At 36.9% G+C, this 14,804-nt stretch overlaps 1 protein-coding gene across 2 annotated transcripts in view; it reads left to right on the forward strand.

Annotated features, from left to right (window-relative positions):
• Positions 1-14,804, forward strand: part of AHCTF1 (AT-hook containing transcription factor 1) — a 97,810-nt gene that overhangs the window by 70,739 nt on the left and 12,267 nt on the right. For both annotated transcript variants that reach the window (XM_034950220.3, XM_024927978.4), the window contains exons 25-32: positions 217-367; positions 677-784; positions 3,595-3,787; positions 5,553-5,747; positions 6,414-6,810; positions 9,919-10,042; positions 11,874-11,971; positions 14,383-14,591. In XM_034950220.3, coding sequence (XP_034806111.1) covers positions 217-367; positions 677-784; positions 3,595-3,787; positions 5,553-5,747; positions 6,414-6,810; positions 9,919-10,042; positions 11,874-11,971; positions 14,383-14,591 — 1,475 coding nt within the window. The remainder of the gene's footprint in view (positions 1-216; positions 368-676; positions 785-3,594; positions 3,788-5,552; positions 5,748-6,413; positions 6,811-9,918; positions 10,043-11,873; positions 11,972-14,382; positions 14,592-14,804) is intronic.

Consider the following 14,804-nt stretch of genomic DNA (forward strand, 5'->3'; position numbering starts at 1 on the left):
AGTGAGCCGAGATCATGCCACTGCTCTCCAGCTTGAGTGACACAGCAAGACTGGTCTAAAAGAAAAAAAATTAATTATATATATATAATTAAAATTTTTAGCTACTATTACCACGTAATGTGTGTGTGTGGGGGGGTGTAATCATTCTTTCATATGCTTTTATTAAATTCCTGTTTGTTAGAGATGCACTTAATTCCAGCGTTCTTCATTTTACAGTTTCTAGACCCAAACCATTATCAGCAGTTCCAAAGCAAGTTGTAACAGGAACTGTGTTGACAAGATCTGTTTTCATCAACAATGTGTTATCTAAAATTGGAGAAGTTTGGGCAAGCAAAGAACCTATAAATAGCACCACATCTTTCAATAGGTATGTTTTCTTACACGTTTCATAGTCATGCTGCTTGTTAATCTTTACTGGACATCAACAGCGTTCATCAACAATCCACTCTCATTGCCTAAGTTTATTAGTGTATGTAAAAAAGAAAAACTCTTTATGTTGGCTGTGTTTCTGAGAAGAATTTTTAAAAACCTTTAAAAGTGAAATGTTCATTGTTATTTGTAAGCAATGCAGAACTGTACAAAGTAAAAAGAATGAAAACCCTCTGTTCTCCCATCTCATCCACTTGTTATCAGTGCTCCTTGTGATACATCAGAAGTTAAATTTTTATTTTCGTAGTTCTAAAATAGAAGAACCATCTCCTATAGTGTATTCGCTCCCAGCTCCAGAGCTGCCTGAGGCATTTTTTGGAACACCAATTTCAAAAGCATCACAAAAAATTTCTAGGTAAGAGTTTATTAAATCATTCTTAGAGACACAATGTTAGATGATAGTTACAATTGTAATTTTTAATTATCTTTAACATTTTATAGACTTTTAAATTATTAAATGAATATTTTAATGTTTGCTTTTTATTATACTTTGGGCAGCAGTAATTTTAGGAAATTTTACATCAGGTAGTAGTATACTTAAAATTTTTGTTTAATAATTTCAGACTGCTTAGTGGACAGGAGTGAAGTTTGTCTCATGAGCAAACTATTAACTTACTTTCCTTGTTATCTGCTTGTTAGTAGACCTAAATGAAGGTTGTTTTTATACTTAATTACAGATTAATCTTGGGTAGCTCATTGAAGCTTTCTTCTGTTGAACAGTGCCTACTAAAATGTCTTGTGTTGCTTCAGATGCAGCACGTTTACATCTTACCTGTGGTGTTAAGTTGAAGTTTTGTATCCAAGATGAAATTGTGATTGCAAGTATTTACTTACGAGCATTGGTTAGTTGAAAAGTGTTCATAATTATGTACCACAGAGAACAGAGTATGTCTCTTCATGTATTGATTCTTTGTCCTTAATATGCCCAGGATCTTTGGAAATTTTTGATTGTTTTATCAAAGACAAAATTACATTGTTTAAAGTATTTATAATGATTATAAATAATCATTACAAGACTCTGAATTTTTGATGCTAAGAAAAAGATACTTGAGATAAGGTCATACAAACAACTGAGGCCAGAAGTACAGAGTGTAGTAATGGACATATGTTAAACCTTGAAAGGATTTTTCCTTTTTTGGACTAAATTTAGTTAGGTTGTTTCCCTTTATTTACTCTGGTAAGATGGTATTTTAAATGGAAAGAAGATACTTTAAATGAAAGTCGTTATTACCGACATTCTTTTCTTCTACCAATAGTTCGGATTTTTTTTTCTGCAAGTCCCCTTTTCTTGGTCTTTTTGTAATTTAATGGCTCTGAGGTTGCGGGGAGCAATAATAGAAGTTGAAAGGCCTTTGATTAATGGCCTCAGGCCCTTAAAGAAGTATTATGAACATTTTTTAAAGCCAGTGTTAACTCAGATGTAAGAGAGCCAGTTGAGTTTTGAATATTTACCTTCTGTGTTTTTCATGCTGAGTTTGCATTACTGGGTAGACAGTATAGCCTGCAATGAAATAGAGCAGAATAGGTAACATCCGTGGGTACATCATATAGTAAGGCTGAAGTGCTAATTTATGTAATTGATGTTTTATTTTTATGTGATATAGGATGCATTCTTTATATGGATTATGGTAAAAAAAAATTAGCTCTAACAAGTAAAAAGTTACATAAATCAATTTTTAAAATACCACTATAGATTTTTGAAAATAACCTTGCAGATAGTAATGAAATCAGAAAAGGTTAGTTCTGAAAGAATATTTGGTCTCAGGGTTGAAGACCTGAGACCTAATGCAATATTTAACATTTCATTTAGAAAATACCTTAAAAAGATTTCTCTTAGAACCTTTAAACAAAGTCTTGATGATATAGAAGTTTTGCTTTGACTTGGTAGGTAGCTTTTGTTGCACAGTCCTTGCTTTTGAGAAGCATTCATTCATAAATAGGTACCTTAAACATAAATATTAACACAATGCAAAACATTTAACAGTGTTCCTTTGGGATAGCTCAGTATAAAAGTGAGCAAACTGTTTTCCAAGTTTGGATCGAATCAAAGTACAGAATTTAAATGCAAACAAGATAGAGAAAGAAGAGAATCTAGAAGAAAAGAAATGTCTAGCAGCCTGATTGGATATTCTTGGTTTGGTGGAAATCTAAAAGCTGTGTTTGATACAGAGTAACAAGTGGGAAGACATTTAAATATTTCCCCATTATCACCTGTGTTGGTCTACCGCTCAATAGCAAAACTCTCATTTGATAGATAGAATGACAAGGAAGGTACTGCAACTACAAGTTTTTATTTCTGGGCTCCAAAGCATACTCTACTTTTCTGGTTATTCTCAGGTGAGCCACTTTGGCATTTGGGGGAAATAAAAAGGGATTGTTTTTACCACTAGGAAATACAACCATAAGAGAGACTGTTTATTAGGAAATCGAGAAGAGAGTGACCTGTGCAAATGGTCCACCAAAAATTACCACCTGAAAACCCGACTTTTGAGTTTAAATTTATCTGTAAATTAAGCTTTAAAACTTATTTGGATTACACATGCTCAGTACAAGTAATCAGTGGGATCAGTTTTATCATTGGGACTAGGACATTACGGAAAACCTTGTAGTAGAATCTTAAAGTTGTACTTTGTCACCAAACTCATTGACTTGAAAAAATTAACTTTTGGTTGTGGTGGTGGGTGTGGGTTGTCAGTCTAGTCTTTATTGTAATCCGAACCATAAAGGCAAAATGAACCAATATTCATTATATATATTACATGTAGGTGAATGGATATTTTGCATGTTGATGAATTTTAGTAAATGGATTGCCAGGGAAGCCTTGTCCTGTTTTCTTTAGTATTTTAAATCATTGGCAGTTCATCTTCATTTGAAAATAAATGCCAGGCACATAGTAAGAGCTCAGTAAATATAGGTAAAGGGAAAGAGGACGACGCAAACTCTTTCTGAAAATCAGTTGCTATGTGCAGTTCTCAATTCTGTTTTGCGATGAATAATTTTCTGACTTTCTGAATGCATGGTAGCACTTTGGATTACATTAATATACTTGACTGTATTTGCATGTGGCTATCATAGTTACCAGTGAATATAGAGGTCTGATTAAATGGGATACTAAATTCTTTTGTTTTTTCAGTATAACTCAATAAATGCGCATTCTGATTACAGACTGCTAGATTTGGTTGTTCAGCCTGTCCCCCGGCCTTCTCAGTGTTCGGAGTTTATTCAGCAAAGCTCCATGAAATCTCCTTTGTACCTAGTATCCCGTTCACTGCCCTCAAGTTCGCAATTAAAAGGATCGCCTCAGGCCATCTCCAGGGCTTCAGAATTACATTTGCTTGAAACTCCTCTTGTAGTTAAGGTTAGTATTTACGCATCTAGCGTTCACAATCAAACTAGATGGCTCTTACTTTTCAAGTAGCAAGGAGAAAAATAAGCAATTTATAACTGATACGCTTGGGGAGTGCTGGGAAATGCTTTAAGCATCCTTTTATGTTTTCACATCTTCTAAAAACCGAGCTAATTAAATTTAGTTAACAATTACATTATTTTCTTAAAGGTAATATAGGGTTCTGTGTGGTTGTGAATTTGCCTTTGTCCTTTGTAATACTTTCAGGTTCTTGAGTTTGTTTTTATTTCATTTTTATGTGAGCTCCATTTCTGATATCATTATGCTGTTATTTCTTCTATCAAATGCTATTTAGTTCTTTGGTTTATTTGTATTTATTTAAATTCTTTGACAAAACTCTTACTCCTTGCTACTTTGGTTTATCCCTCTTTAAACTGCCTTTTCCCATCTCATAAGTTATTAGCTGAGAAATCACAGCACTCAACTTGTGATATCTGCTAGTGGTGGTCTTTTTAAACCTTTCCATTTTTAAAGTTTGTTTTTTTTTTTTTAAAAACATACTATCTCCCTAGCCCCTTGACTAATGTTCTGGATTGAAACCCAGAAGCTTTATTTCTCCCTCACCCCTCCCCATTGTCCCTGGGTTCTCTGTTTGGATATCCAGCATTTATAGTGAAGCTAGGGAATCCTTATTTTTCAAGTTGAATAAAAGATACCTCAATAAGTGCTCTTCCTAAAATACTTATTAAAATAAGTTGAAAAGATTAGGTTTCAATAATTTAATATTCAGTATAGTATTTTTTTCATTTGTCAAAAATAAATCACACTTTGTATTCTCTACAGCTAGGTTCAAATGAAATGAAATTGGAGGAATTTTATACCTGCTGCCAGAATAGTCTAGAAAAAAGAATTGTTATGATCTTGTAACATGTCTAACAGAATTTATTATGATCTAATGGGATTCAGTAATTTGTTTACTAGGCCTTTAGAGGCCAAGTGAAGGAATTATCTCTACTAAATAAATTTACATGCTAATTTCAGATTATTTGTATTCATTATACGAAATCTTCAGAGGATTCTGATACATAATTTGGTTATTATTGGATTCGTGTGACGAAATTTTTTTTCTGAAACATACTACAGTCAGTCTTACTGTAGTTTTCTGTAATTAGATTTGTATAATTCTATAATTTAAGTAATTTATCTTACTAATTGGCACTTTTTTAGTTGAATTTAAGTTGGAAATAATGCTTTTAGAAAGATGGATGCAGTTTTATGTTTCGTAGACTTACGTATAAAAAGCTCTGGAAGAATTTTGTATTTTCTTTGCAGAAATCTGGAATAAATATTTCTATTGATATGTTTATTGGAGATGAGATGAGAATATAACCACTATTGTGACTCAGTTGACCCCATCTGTTTTTATATAAGCACTTTTTTTTTTTTTTTTGGAGACGGAGTCTCACTCTGTCGCCCAGGCTGGAGTGCAGTGGCGCAATCTCGGCTCACTGCAAGCTCCACCTCCCGGGTTCATGCCATTCTCCTGCCTCAGCCTCCCAAGTAGCTGGGACTACAGGCGCCCGCCACCCCGCCTGCCTAATTTTTTGTATTTTTAGTAGAGATGGGGTTTCACCGTGTTAGCCAGGATGGTCTCGATCTCCTGACCTGGTGATCCGCCTGCCTCTGCCTCCCAAAGTGCAGGGATTACAGGCGTGAGCCACCGCGCCCGGCCTATAAGCGCTTTTAATGGTGTAATTCCATTTGCTCTTTACTATAGAAAGCTAAAAGTTTGGCCATGTCAGTTACTACTTCTGGATTTTCTGAGTTCACTCCTCAGTCCATCCTGAGGTCTACTCTTCGATCAACACCTTTAGCATCTCCCTCTCCATCACCTGGAAGGTCTCCTCAACGACTTAAAGAAACTAGAATTTCATTTGTGGAAGAAGATGTCCACCCAAAATGGATTCCTGGGGTAAGTTTGATAATAATTGGGAGAAAAGACATTTTTAAATAAGAATATATTAGCTCTGACAAGTAAAAAGTTAGATAAATCAAGTTTTTAAATACCACTATAGATTTTTGTATATAATCTTGTAGCTAGTAATGAAATAAGAAAAGGTTAGTTCTGAAAGAAACACTAGGGCCATTGGCTAAGCCAAACCCATCATCTTACAGTTAAATAGGACTCGGAAGCACCAAGTAAGTTGGCTGTAGTCAGCTAGATGTATGGTGGTAGAATTGGGAGTAGGATTCAAACCTCCTAATTTTTAGTCCTTCTTTTATGTTTGTTTTTACTTTATATTGTGTTGTTTCTAACTAGTTGTATGTTTTTGAGGGTGTGTCTTGAGGTCCACTGTAGGTTAATAGGAACCTTTCAGTGATGATTATTGGTCATCTGGCCTGTTCTGTGTTGTAGTCTTCTGAAAATACTGGTATATTACCAATTAGGGAAACATTAGCCACCATTAACTTTTACGTACTAGAAGAGAATGGATTTAGAATAAATGAATTTTTATTAAGGAGAGAATTTGGATAAAAACAACAAAGAAAGTATGGGTATGATTGGGATGGGTAGCTTACGACTAGACTTAACTGTGATATTTACTAATTTTTTTCTTTTCAAAATCTTACTTTACAGGCTGCAGATGATAGCAAATTAGAAGTATTTACTACACCTAAAAAATGTGCAGTTCCAGTGGAAACTGAATTGCTGAAGAGCAAAGATAGGACCACATCTTTTTTCCTGAACGGCCCTGAAAAGGAGCATCAAGAAATGGATGTGGGGTCACAAAGTTTAGAGAAACTGGATGTGAGCAAAGGAAACAGCAGTGTTTCAATCACATCCGATGAGACTACCTTAGAGTATCAGGATGCACCGTCACCGGAAGACCTTGAAGAGACTGTTTTCACGGCCTCTAAGCCCAAAAGCTCTTCCACTGCACTAACTACTAATGTAACTGAACAAACTGAAAAGAATGGAGATAAAGATGTATTTGCATCAGAAGTAACTCCTTCAGACCTACAGAAACAAATGGGTAAGAACTCATTTCTGAATACTCAAAATTGTTATTAATGTCCCTCAATAAAGTTTATAATAGAATTTTTTCCACCATAAGAAAAGCATCATAGCCAGGCACTGTGGCTCATGCTAGTTAATTTCAGCACTTTGGGAGGCTGAGGCTGGAGGATTGCTTGAGCCCAGGAGTTCAAGACCAGCCTGGTCAACATAGCGAGGCCCTGTCTTTACAAAATAGAAATTTAAAAATTAGCCAGGCATGGTGGGAGTGTTCAGAAGTTTGAAACCTCAGTGAGTCATGATTGCACCACTGTACTTTAGCCTGCGTGACAGAGCAAGACCCTATCTCAGAAAGAAAGCATGAGAGTTAAATATTATATGCTCACAGTATACTAGTTCCTAGACATAATGCACAGACCTTACTCCTTCAGCTTAGAAAGTGTGGCTTACATTGTTTCATGAGTAGGTACGAGATTTCAGAGGAGAACTTATGTGTTATATTTTTTATTTGGCCGTGAAATTTAGAAAAGAATAGTAACATTTAAGGAAAGAAATGTAAGATGCCATAGTCTGACTTGAAAGTCCTTCCAGTAGCTATGAGAAATAACTTTACAGAACAAATTATTGCAATTTTTATTTATTTAATTTTTGAGACAGAGTCTCACTCTGTTGCCCAGGCTGGAGTGCAGTGGCGTGATCTCGGCTCACTGCAACCTCCGCCCCCACCACCAGGTTCAAGCAGTTCTTCTGCCTCAGCCTCCAGAGTAGCTGGGACTATAGTCGCCCCCCACCATGACTGGCTAATTTTTGTATTTTTAGTAGAGACGGGGTTTCACCATATTGGCCAGGCTGGTCTCGAACTCCTGACCTCGTGATCTGCCTGCCTCGGCCTCCCAGAGTGCTGGGATTACAGGCGTGAGCCACCGCGCCCTGCCAAATTATTGCAATTTTTAACTTATCCACCAGTTTTAAGTTTCTATAATTCTCAGAAATTAGGAATTTCATTCTACTCTCTGTCCTCACCTCCAAAATAATCACTGGACAATGAAAATAAATGTTCAGGCTGGGTAAAGTGGCTCACGCCTGTAATACCAGCACTTCAGGAGCCCAGGAGTTCGAGACCAGCCTAGACAACATAGGGAGACCCCCATCTCTAAAAAAAATATTAAAAAATTAGCTGGGCATGATAGCATGCACTTGTATTCCTAGCTACTCAGGACACTGAGAGGGGAGGATCGCTTGGACCCAGGAGGTCAAGGTTGGGGATGCAGTGAGCCGTGATTGCGCCATTGAACTCCAGCCCAGGCAAGAGAATGAGACCCTGTCTCAAAAAGAAAAAAAATATTATTTTAGTGATCAAAAAATGTTTTGAGTTCCTAAAGTATGTATTCCTGTTAGCTCCTACTGTGTTTATTCTAGGTGTTGAAGATCAGTGTGAGTCAAGTAGAAATGGCACCTGCTCCCATGTCACACAGAGCATGGTGGACTATACTGACAAACACTTAGAATCCAGTTTGGTTAACAAGAGGGCCAGGGGAACACTACTAAATGGGAGAGACTTCACCTAGAATTGGTGGGTCAGAAAACTGAACCTATTTGTATGTTTCTTACCCTACACACGTTTTTAACAAGGTTATTTAAAGGTAACTCCTAACTCTAAAGCTGTAAAACTACATACTTACATAAAAATCTGCATCTTAAGTAGTTTAAGATGAGAGTCCACTGAAGTTTGGACTATGATATCTTTACTTAGTAAGCATGGGCATTATTAATTACTCTAAGAACTTTAGGACCATGCCCATAAATAGCATATGTCTAGAAATTTACACTGCCTTACTTATTTGAGACAGAGTCTTGCTCTGTCGCCCAGGATGGAGTACAGTGGGGCTATTTCAGCTCCTGCAACCTCTTCTCTTGCCTCAGCCTCCCAAGTAGCTGGATTACAGGCATGCGCCACCGGTCCTGGCCTACATTGCTCTTTTGATGTGCCTTGTTCTACTAACATGTTTAAATGGTAGCTATTAAAAGAATGTTCATAGCATTATCTTCACTGATTATTCTTACAATATTAGGCAGTCTCAAATAGAAATTTGTATTTATTTATTTTTTTTTGAGACAGAGTTTCGCTCTTGTTGCCCAGGCTGGAGTGCAGTGGTGTGATCTCGGCTCACTGCAACCTCTGCCTCCCAGCTTCCAGTGATTCTCCTGCCTCAGCCTCCTGAGTAGCTGGGATTACAGGCACGTGCCACCATGCCCAGCCAATTTTTGTATTATTAGAGGCGGGGTTTCACCATGTTGGCCAGGCTGGTCTCGAACTCCTGACCTCGTGATCTGCCTGCCTCAGCCTCCCAGAGTGCTGGGATTACAGGCATGAGCCTCCGCGCCTGGCCAGAAATCTGTATTGTGTTTGTGGTGGGTGGGGTTTCATACAACACAAACTCTATAGTGAAGCTAGATTTGAATCCTAGCTCAGCTACTTACTGAGTACGCGTCATGAGCTGGGATACGCAGTATAACCTTAGGCTTCAGTTTTCTTATCTACTTTTTTTGAATGTTGAGGATTAAGTAAGTTAATGTCTATAAAACAGTTGCATTAGTGCCTGTTCAGCAAAAAGTGAAAAGCGAGAGGTTAAGGGGGGCTCTTGAGCTAGGTTCAGAGAATTAGAAGAAGAAGGTGTTGGCCGGGTGCAGTGGCTTATGCCTGTAATCCCAGCACTTTGGAAGGCCCAGGTGGGTGGATCACGAGGTCAGGAGATCGAGACCATCCTGGCTAAAACAGTGAAACCCCGTCTCTACTAAAAATACAAAAAATCAGCAGGGCATGGTGGCGGGCATCTGTAGTCCCAGCTACTCGGGGGGCTGAGGCAGGAGAATGGCATGAACCTGGGAGGCAGAGCTTGCAGTGAGCCAAGATAGCGCCACTGCACTCCAGCCTGGGCGACACAGCAAGACTCCGTCTCAAAAAAAAAAAAAAGAAGAAGAAAGTGTTAGCAGTCTGATAACACAGCAGCAAACCTAAAAGAACAAAAAAGCAGACCCAACAACTTTTTAAAAAGTAATAATGCAAGACTATCAGTAATCACTAAATATTTAGCATAAATAATATTCTTATTTGTATGACTTATAGGCAATTTAGAAGATGCAGAAACAAAGGATCTCTTAGTTGCAGCAGAGGCATTTTCAGAATTGAATCACTTAAGCCCGGTTCAAGGAACTGAAGCTTCTCTTTGTGCACCATCAGTCTATGAAGGGTAAGTTAATGGAGAGAAATTCAAATACTTTTAGAAAGAAGTTTAATGAAATTGTGAACCAGAAGTAAAATATTCTGTGCATGTTAGATTTCACTTAGATCTTTAACATCTCCATTTTGGTAATGTTGGCTGTTTTAAAAGAAGTTTAGTTGTACAGTTATATGTCATTTAGTAGTTACTATAAAGTTTCGGAAATATACAGAGACACGGTAAATTGAGGCAGAACTCTGGTGATTCTGTTTTTGTTGAAGACCAAGATTTCGCTCACAGCTGTGCATACCTCCATGCCCTCTGCTTTCCAGTGGTTTCAGGATGATCAAGCACAAGACTCGTAGGTAGACACAGTAGAGCACAGGGGAGATGACAGACAGTTTTATTTCCTTCCATTTGTTCAATACATGACTCTAAGTTTGTGTTTTTTAACGACCATTTGAAACATACTCCCAAATAATTTTCATTGACACTTTACCAGATGACGTATTCAAAGTATGGTCAAGCAGATTGGTGAGAGTGTCAGTTTATGTTCTACCACAAGATAAACAGCCTGCCTTGGAATATAGATAAGTGCACTGCCTCCTTTACGGAAAGTCAGCTGTACTAATCAGTATGATTAGTGAAGCAATTGATTCACCTTCTGGCAAGAGGTCCTTGTCTCATTGCAAGACTGACACAGATTGCATGTCCGCACTTTTGAATAACACCGTTGTAGAGGATACAAAAAAGGGACAGCTTCAGTTATCAAGTAGTAGTAAGGGTGATTCAGTAAAATTAACCGACACAAAATATAACTTACAACATTATAAATGGTTCGTTACTTTATACATAATGAAAGGGACTTACCAGACCACCTATACAATTCAGTATCATGATAGTCACCCCTTGTACCTTGAACTAAATCACATGCTTTACGCCTGAGAAATCTAGATTAGCTGGAATTTTTGCCAGGCCTGCATGGAAAAAGTAGAAGCCAGTATGAAAGGATTATCCAAATTATTTTTTCATTGTAATGTTTTTTGAATTTTAATGAAAACTAATGTTATTTATTGCAATGGCTTTCATGGATAATTGCAAAGCAAAGAGCAGTCGCATGAGAAGGAATCACATGAGAGTTACCAGTGAGAACCCGGGTGCATATTCACTATCTTGGCTAACTAGTTCCTTTTAAAATATAAGCTTATTTGATATTTTGTGGTGATGTATCACTGTTACTTTTATGGTAAAATCTATAAATGTTTCAAATACCTTTTTATTGAATTTACTTTCAAATACTATTTGTTGTAATTTTCAAAATTAGCATGCTTTAATTGGGTTTTGAGAAAGGTCAGATTAGAATATTAAAGGAACACTGTCATCATATTCCAGGATTTATTTTCATGTGGATTAATACAGGTTTCATTGGTCTCTTATTCTGAGCCATTTATCATACTTTTTCTAGGTAACATTAAAATATTGAACCTTGCCTCTACTGAATTCATAGAAAATATTCCAGAATACTTGACAGACTTATTTGAAGACTGGCCACAGATTATTAAAAATTGGCTTAAATATAATGTATACTGACAGGCATTTTAAAATCATTTCATTTCTACTTTAAGGCCATGCCATTGTTGCCAAAAGAGTAAAACATTAGAAAATGGGTAAAACAAGTACAGCATTGTTTCTGAATTCACTTTTAAATTTTATGTTATTGTTCAGAATGAGCTTGAGTTGTATTGAATTCTCTGAACCTCAGTTTACATCACCAAAATGACAGGTTAGGTGGTAGGACTAAAGCAGGTTAAAGCAGATGGGATCTTCTTACACACTAAGGTATGTATTTCTTTTTCTAAAGGAAAATCTTCACCCAGAAGTCCAAGGTACCAGTGTTGGACGAAGGATTAACATCTGTTGAAACCTACACCTCTGCAATTAGAGCAAATGACAATAAATGTATGTATAATTTTGACTTCAGGATTATTCCATTTTTGTGTTTTGATTGAAGAGTTTTCTGTTCTTAGAACAAAATAATCTATTGTGTTATTCAGATTTTTCCTCCTCAGTTATTCCTCTCTCTGGTCAGCTTTCCTGGTGTAGAAGTATTCTAAGGAGATACATAAGCTGTCAGACAGTGGGTTGCTTGTAAGGCATTCTGTGGCTCTAATATTCAAAGTCTTAGATTACTAGTCCACAGCCAAATGCATCCCTGCTGTTTGTTTGATCTTCTTGGACTCAGAAGAGTTATTTCGTGTTTGTGATAACTTAAGGCCAAGGTTGACTTTTCATTATTAGAAAATAATCACAAATGACTGAATATTCTCCAGGGAAATTAACAAATATATGGAATTTTTTTTTAATCCAATGAGCATTTTTGTGAAGGCCTATTCTCAGTTAGGCCCTGGCTATACAGAGATGAGGAAGATAGGATTTTCTTAAGGAGCTTACAGTTGGATTCAGGGGAAGCAGACACCTTGAATGTCTATGCCCAGAATTGGTCTGATCATCTTGTGTCTATTAACTCATTTAATCCTCACAGCACTATACTATGACATAGTTGTTATCTGACTCTAGAGCCCATGCTCTCAACTGTTATGCCTTTGTTCCTGGTACATTATGAATGGGGTATAGGGCAAGCTTCAGCAGACTAGTTTTTGTCCCATGATTAAGGTAATACATGATTATGGAGTAATCCAGAGAGAATTGTCTAACATGTAAAGTAAAAAGCCGATCACCCATTTTAGGGGTCCATAATTAACCATTTAAAGTGTCTTTCCCGAATTTTTGTTTTCTGTGCCCATTTCCCCCGATATGTTGGAAGAGGAGACAAGACGGTGCCTGAAGGGTGCAGGGGGCTGAACCCGAATGTGTGGGTTCCTAACCCAGTTCTGCACTTAAGGGCTGTGTCTCTATTTTTTTTGTTGGTAAAATATTAATAGTTTTAAATGGGAATATTAATAAGACCCATTTCCTAGAGTTGTCAGGATTAAGCCCCTTGCATGTAAAGTGTTTTGTGTAGCGCTTGGTACCTGAAGTTTAGTAAATGTTAGCTGTTAGAAATGATCATTATCAAAAAAGCAACTTTCTTTTCTCATGTAATATATTTAAGACATTTTTTCTGTCAGGAATATAGATTAATCCTGTTCTTTTTAACAGCTCTAATAGTGTTTTGTAGTGTAGATGTTACATGCTTAACTAATTGCTTATTGCTGAACATTTGGGCCAATCACCATTTTGGGGTTTGTTTTGCTGTTTCTGCAGTGAATATTCTTGTGCACATTACATTCTATGTCAGTATTTCTTTTGGGTAGATTCCTAACCATGGACTTGTTGGGTCCAGAAGTATGTACAGATTTTTTTTTTTTTTGAAACAGAGTCTCGCTCTGTCACCCAGGCTAGAGTGCAGTGGCGCAATCTCGGCTCACTGCAAGCTCCGCCTCCCAGGTTCACGCTATTCTCCTGCCTCAGTCTCCCGAGTAGCTGGGACTACAGGTGCCCGCCACCACGCCTGGCTAATTTTTTGTATTTTTAGTGGAGACAGGGTTTCACCGTGTTAGCCAGGGTGGTCTCGATCTCCTGACCTCATGATCCACCTGCCTTGGCCTCCCAAAGTGCTAGGATTACAGGTGTGAGCCACTGTGCCCAGCCAGATTTTTAATATTTTATTGTTGTATCCAATAAAGTTTGTATACTACTTTTATGTATTTGATGAGAAGCCTGTAAAGTGTTTTTTCATCGTCCTCTTTTTGCCAAACAGGAAAACATTTTTCATTTTGTTTTATTAGTATCCACATGTTAGGGATAATAGCCCCATTTTCCATTGAAAGTGTAGAAATATTTTTTCCTAGTTCATCTTTTATTTTTGTGCTTTTTTATTGATGTTTTGTTGTTGTTAAACACTAAAGGATTTTAAAGTAGTAGAGTACATTTGTACCTATTTGAATGCTTTCTGCCAAAAGAGATTCATTCTTTATCCTAGTTGTATCAAAGCCCAGATTGCATGTTCCTCATGTAATTCTGTAATTACTCTACAAGGATAGCTGGTTGTCTGGTAGTCACCTGGTGAATACAGTTTCAGATTAATAAGGAACAAGCACCTGAACTTCCTTGAAGCAGTTGGTCGTCATATTAAAAGTTTCCTGATATCGTTGATCAGTTATCATTTTTAAATGTGAAATTTATCTTTTTCTGTTTTATCTCTGTGGAAAGGTGTGTATTGTTTAAGAAGTTGCAGACTTTCTGGCATTGTGATAGTTTATTAATATACTACTCTAGTGCAGTGTAGCCTTTTCCTTTCTGTTTGCTTCCTTGTGTGCGGATTTATTTTTCAGTTTAAATGTAAAAAAATTCACTCATTTTTCTTTCAGCTATGGCTGATGTCCTTGGTGATGGTGGAAACTCCTCGCTCACTATCTCTGAAGGTCCTATTGTCTCTGAGCGCAGGCTTAACCAGGAAGTAGCGCTGAACTTAAAAGAAGATCATGAAGTAGAAGTTGGTGTACTAAAAGAAAGTGTTGACTTACCAGAAGAAAAGCTTCCAATTTCTGACAGCCCTCCTGATACTCAAGAAATTCATGTAAAAAAAATTAATTTTTTACTTCTTTGTCAGTCTTTCAGTTTTGGTTTAGTTGTTTCAAGACACAGTAGTTCAAATCTAACACGTTCATTTATTTGACTGCTATATAAAAACTTATTTATAAAAATATGGGTTCAAAAAATAAGTGTATAAATATTTTGTGGAATATAAAAACACATCCTTTAATAAATCAACCTTGGAGGTGGGTGCTGT

Source organism: Pan paniscus, chromosome 1 (genome assembly GCF_029289425.2).
Source record: "Pan paniscus chromosome 1, NHGRI_mPanPan1-v2.0_pri, whole genome shotgun sequence".
NCBI lineage: Eukaryota > Metazoa > Chordata > Mammalia > Primates > Hominidae > Pan > Pan paniscus.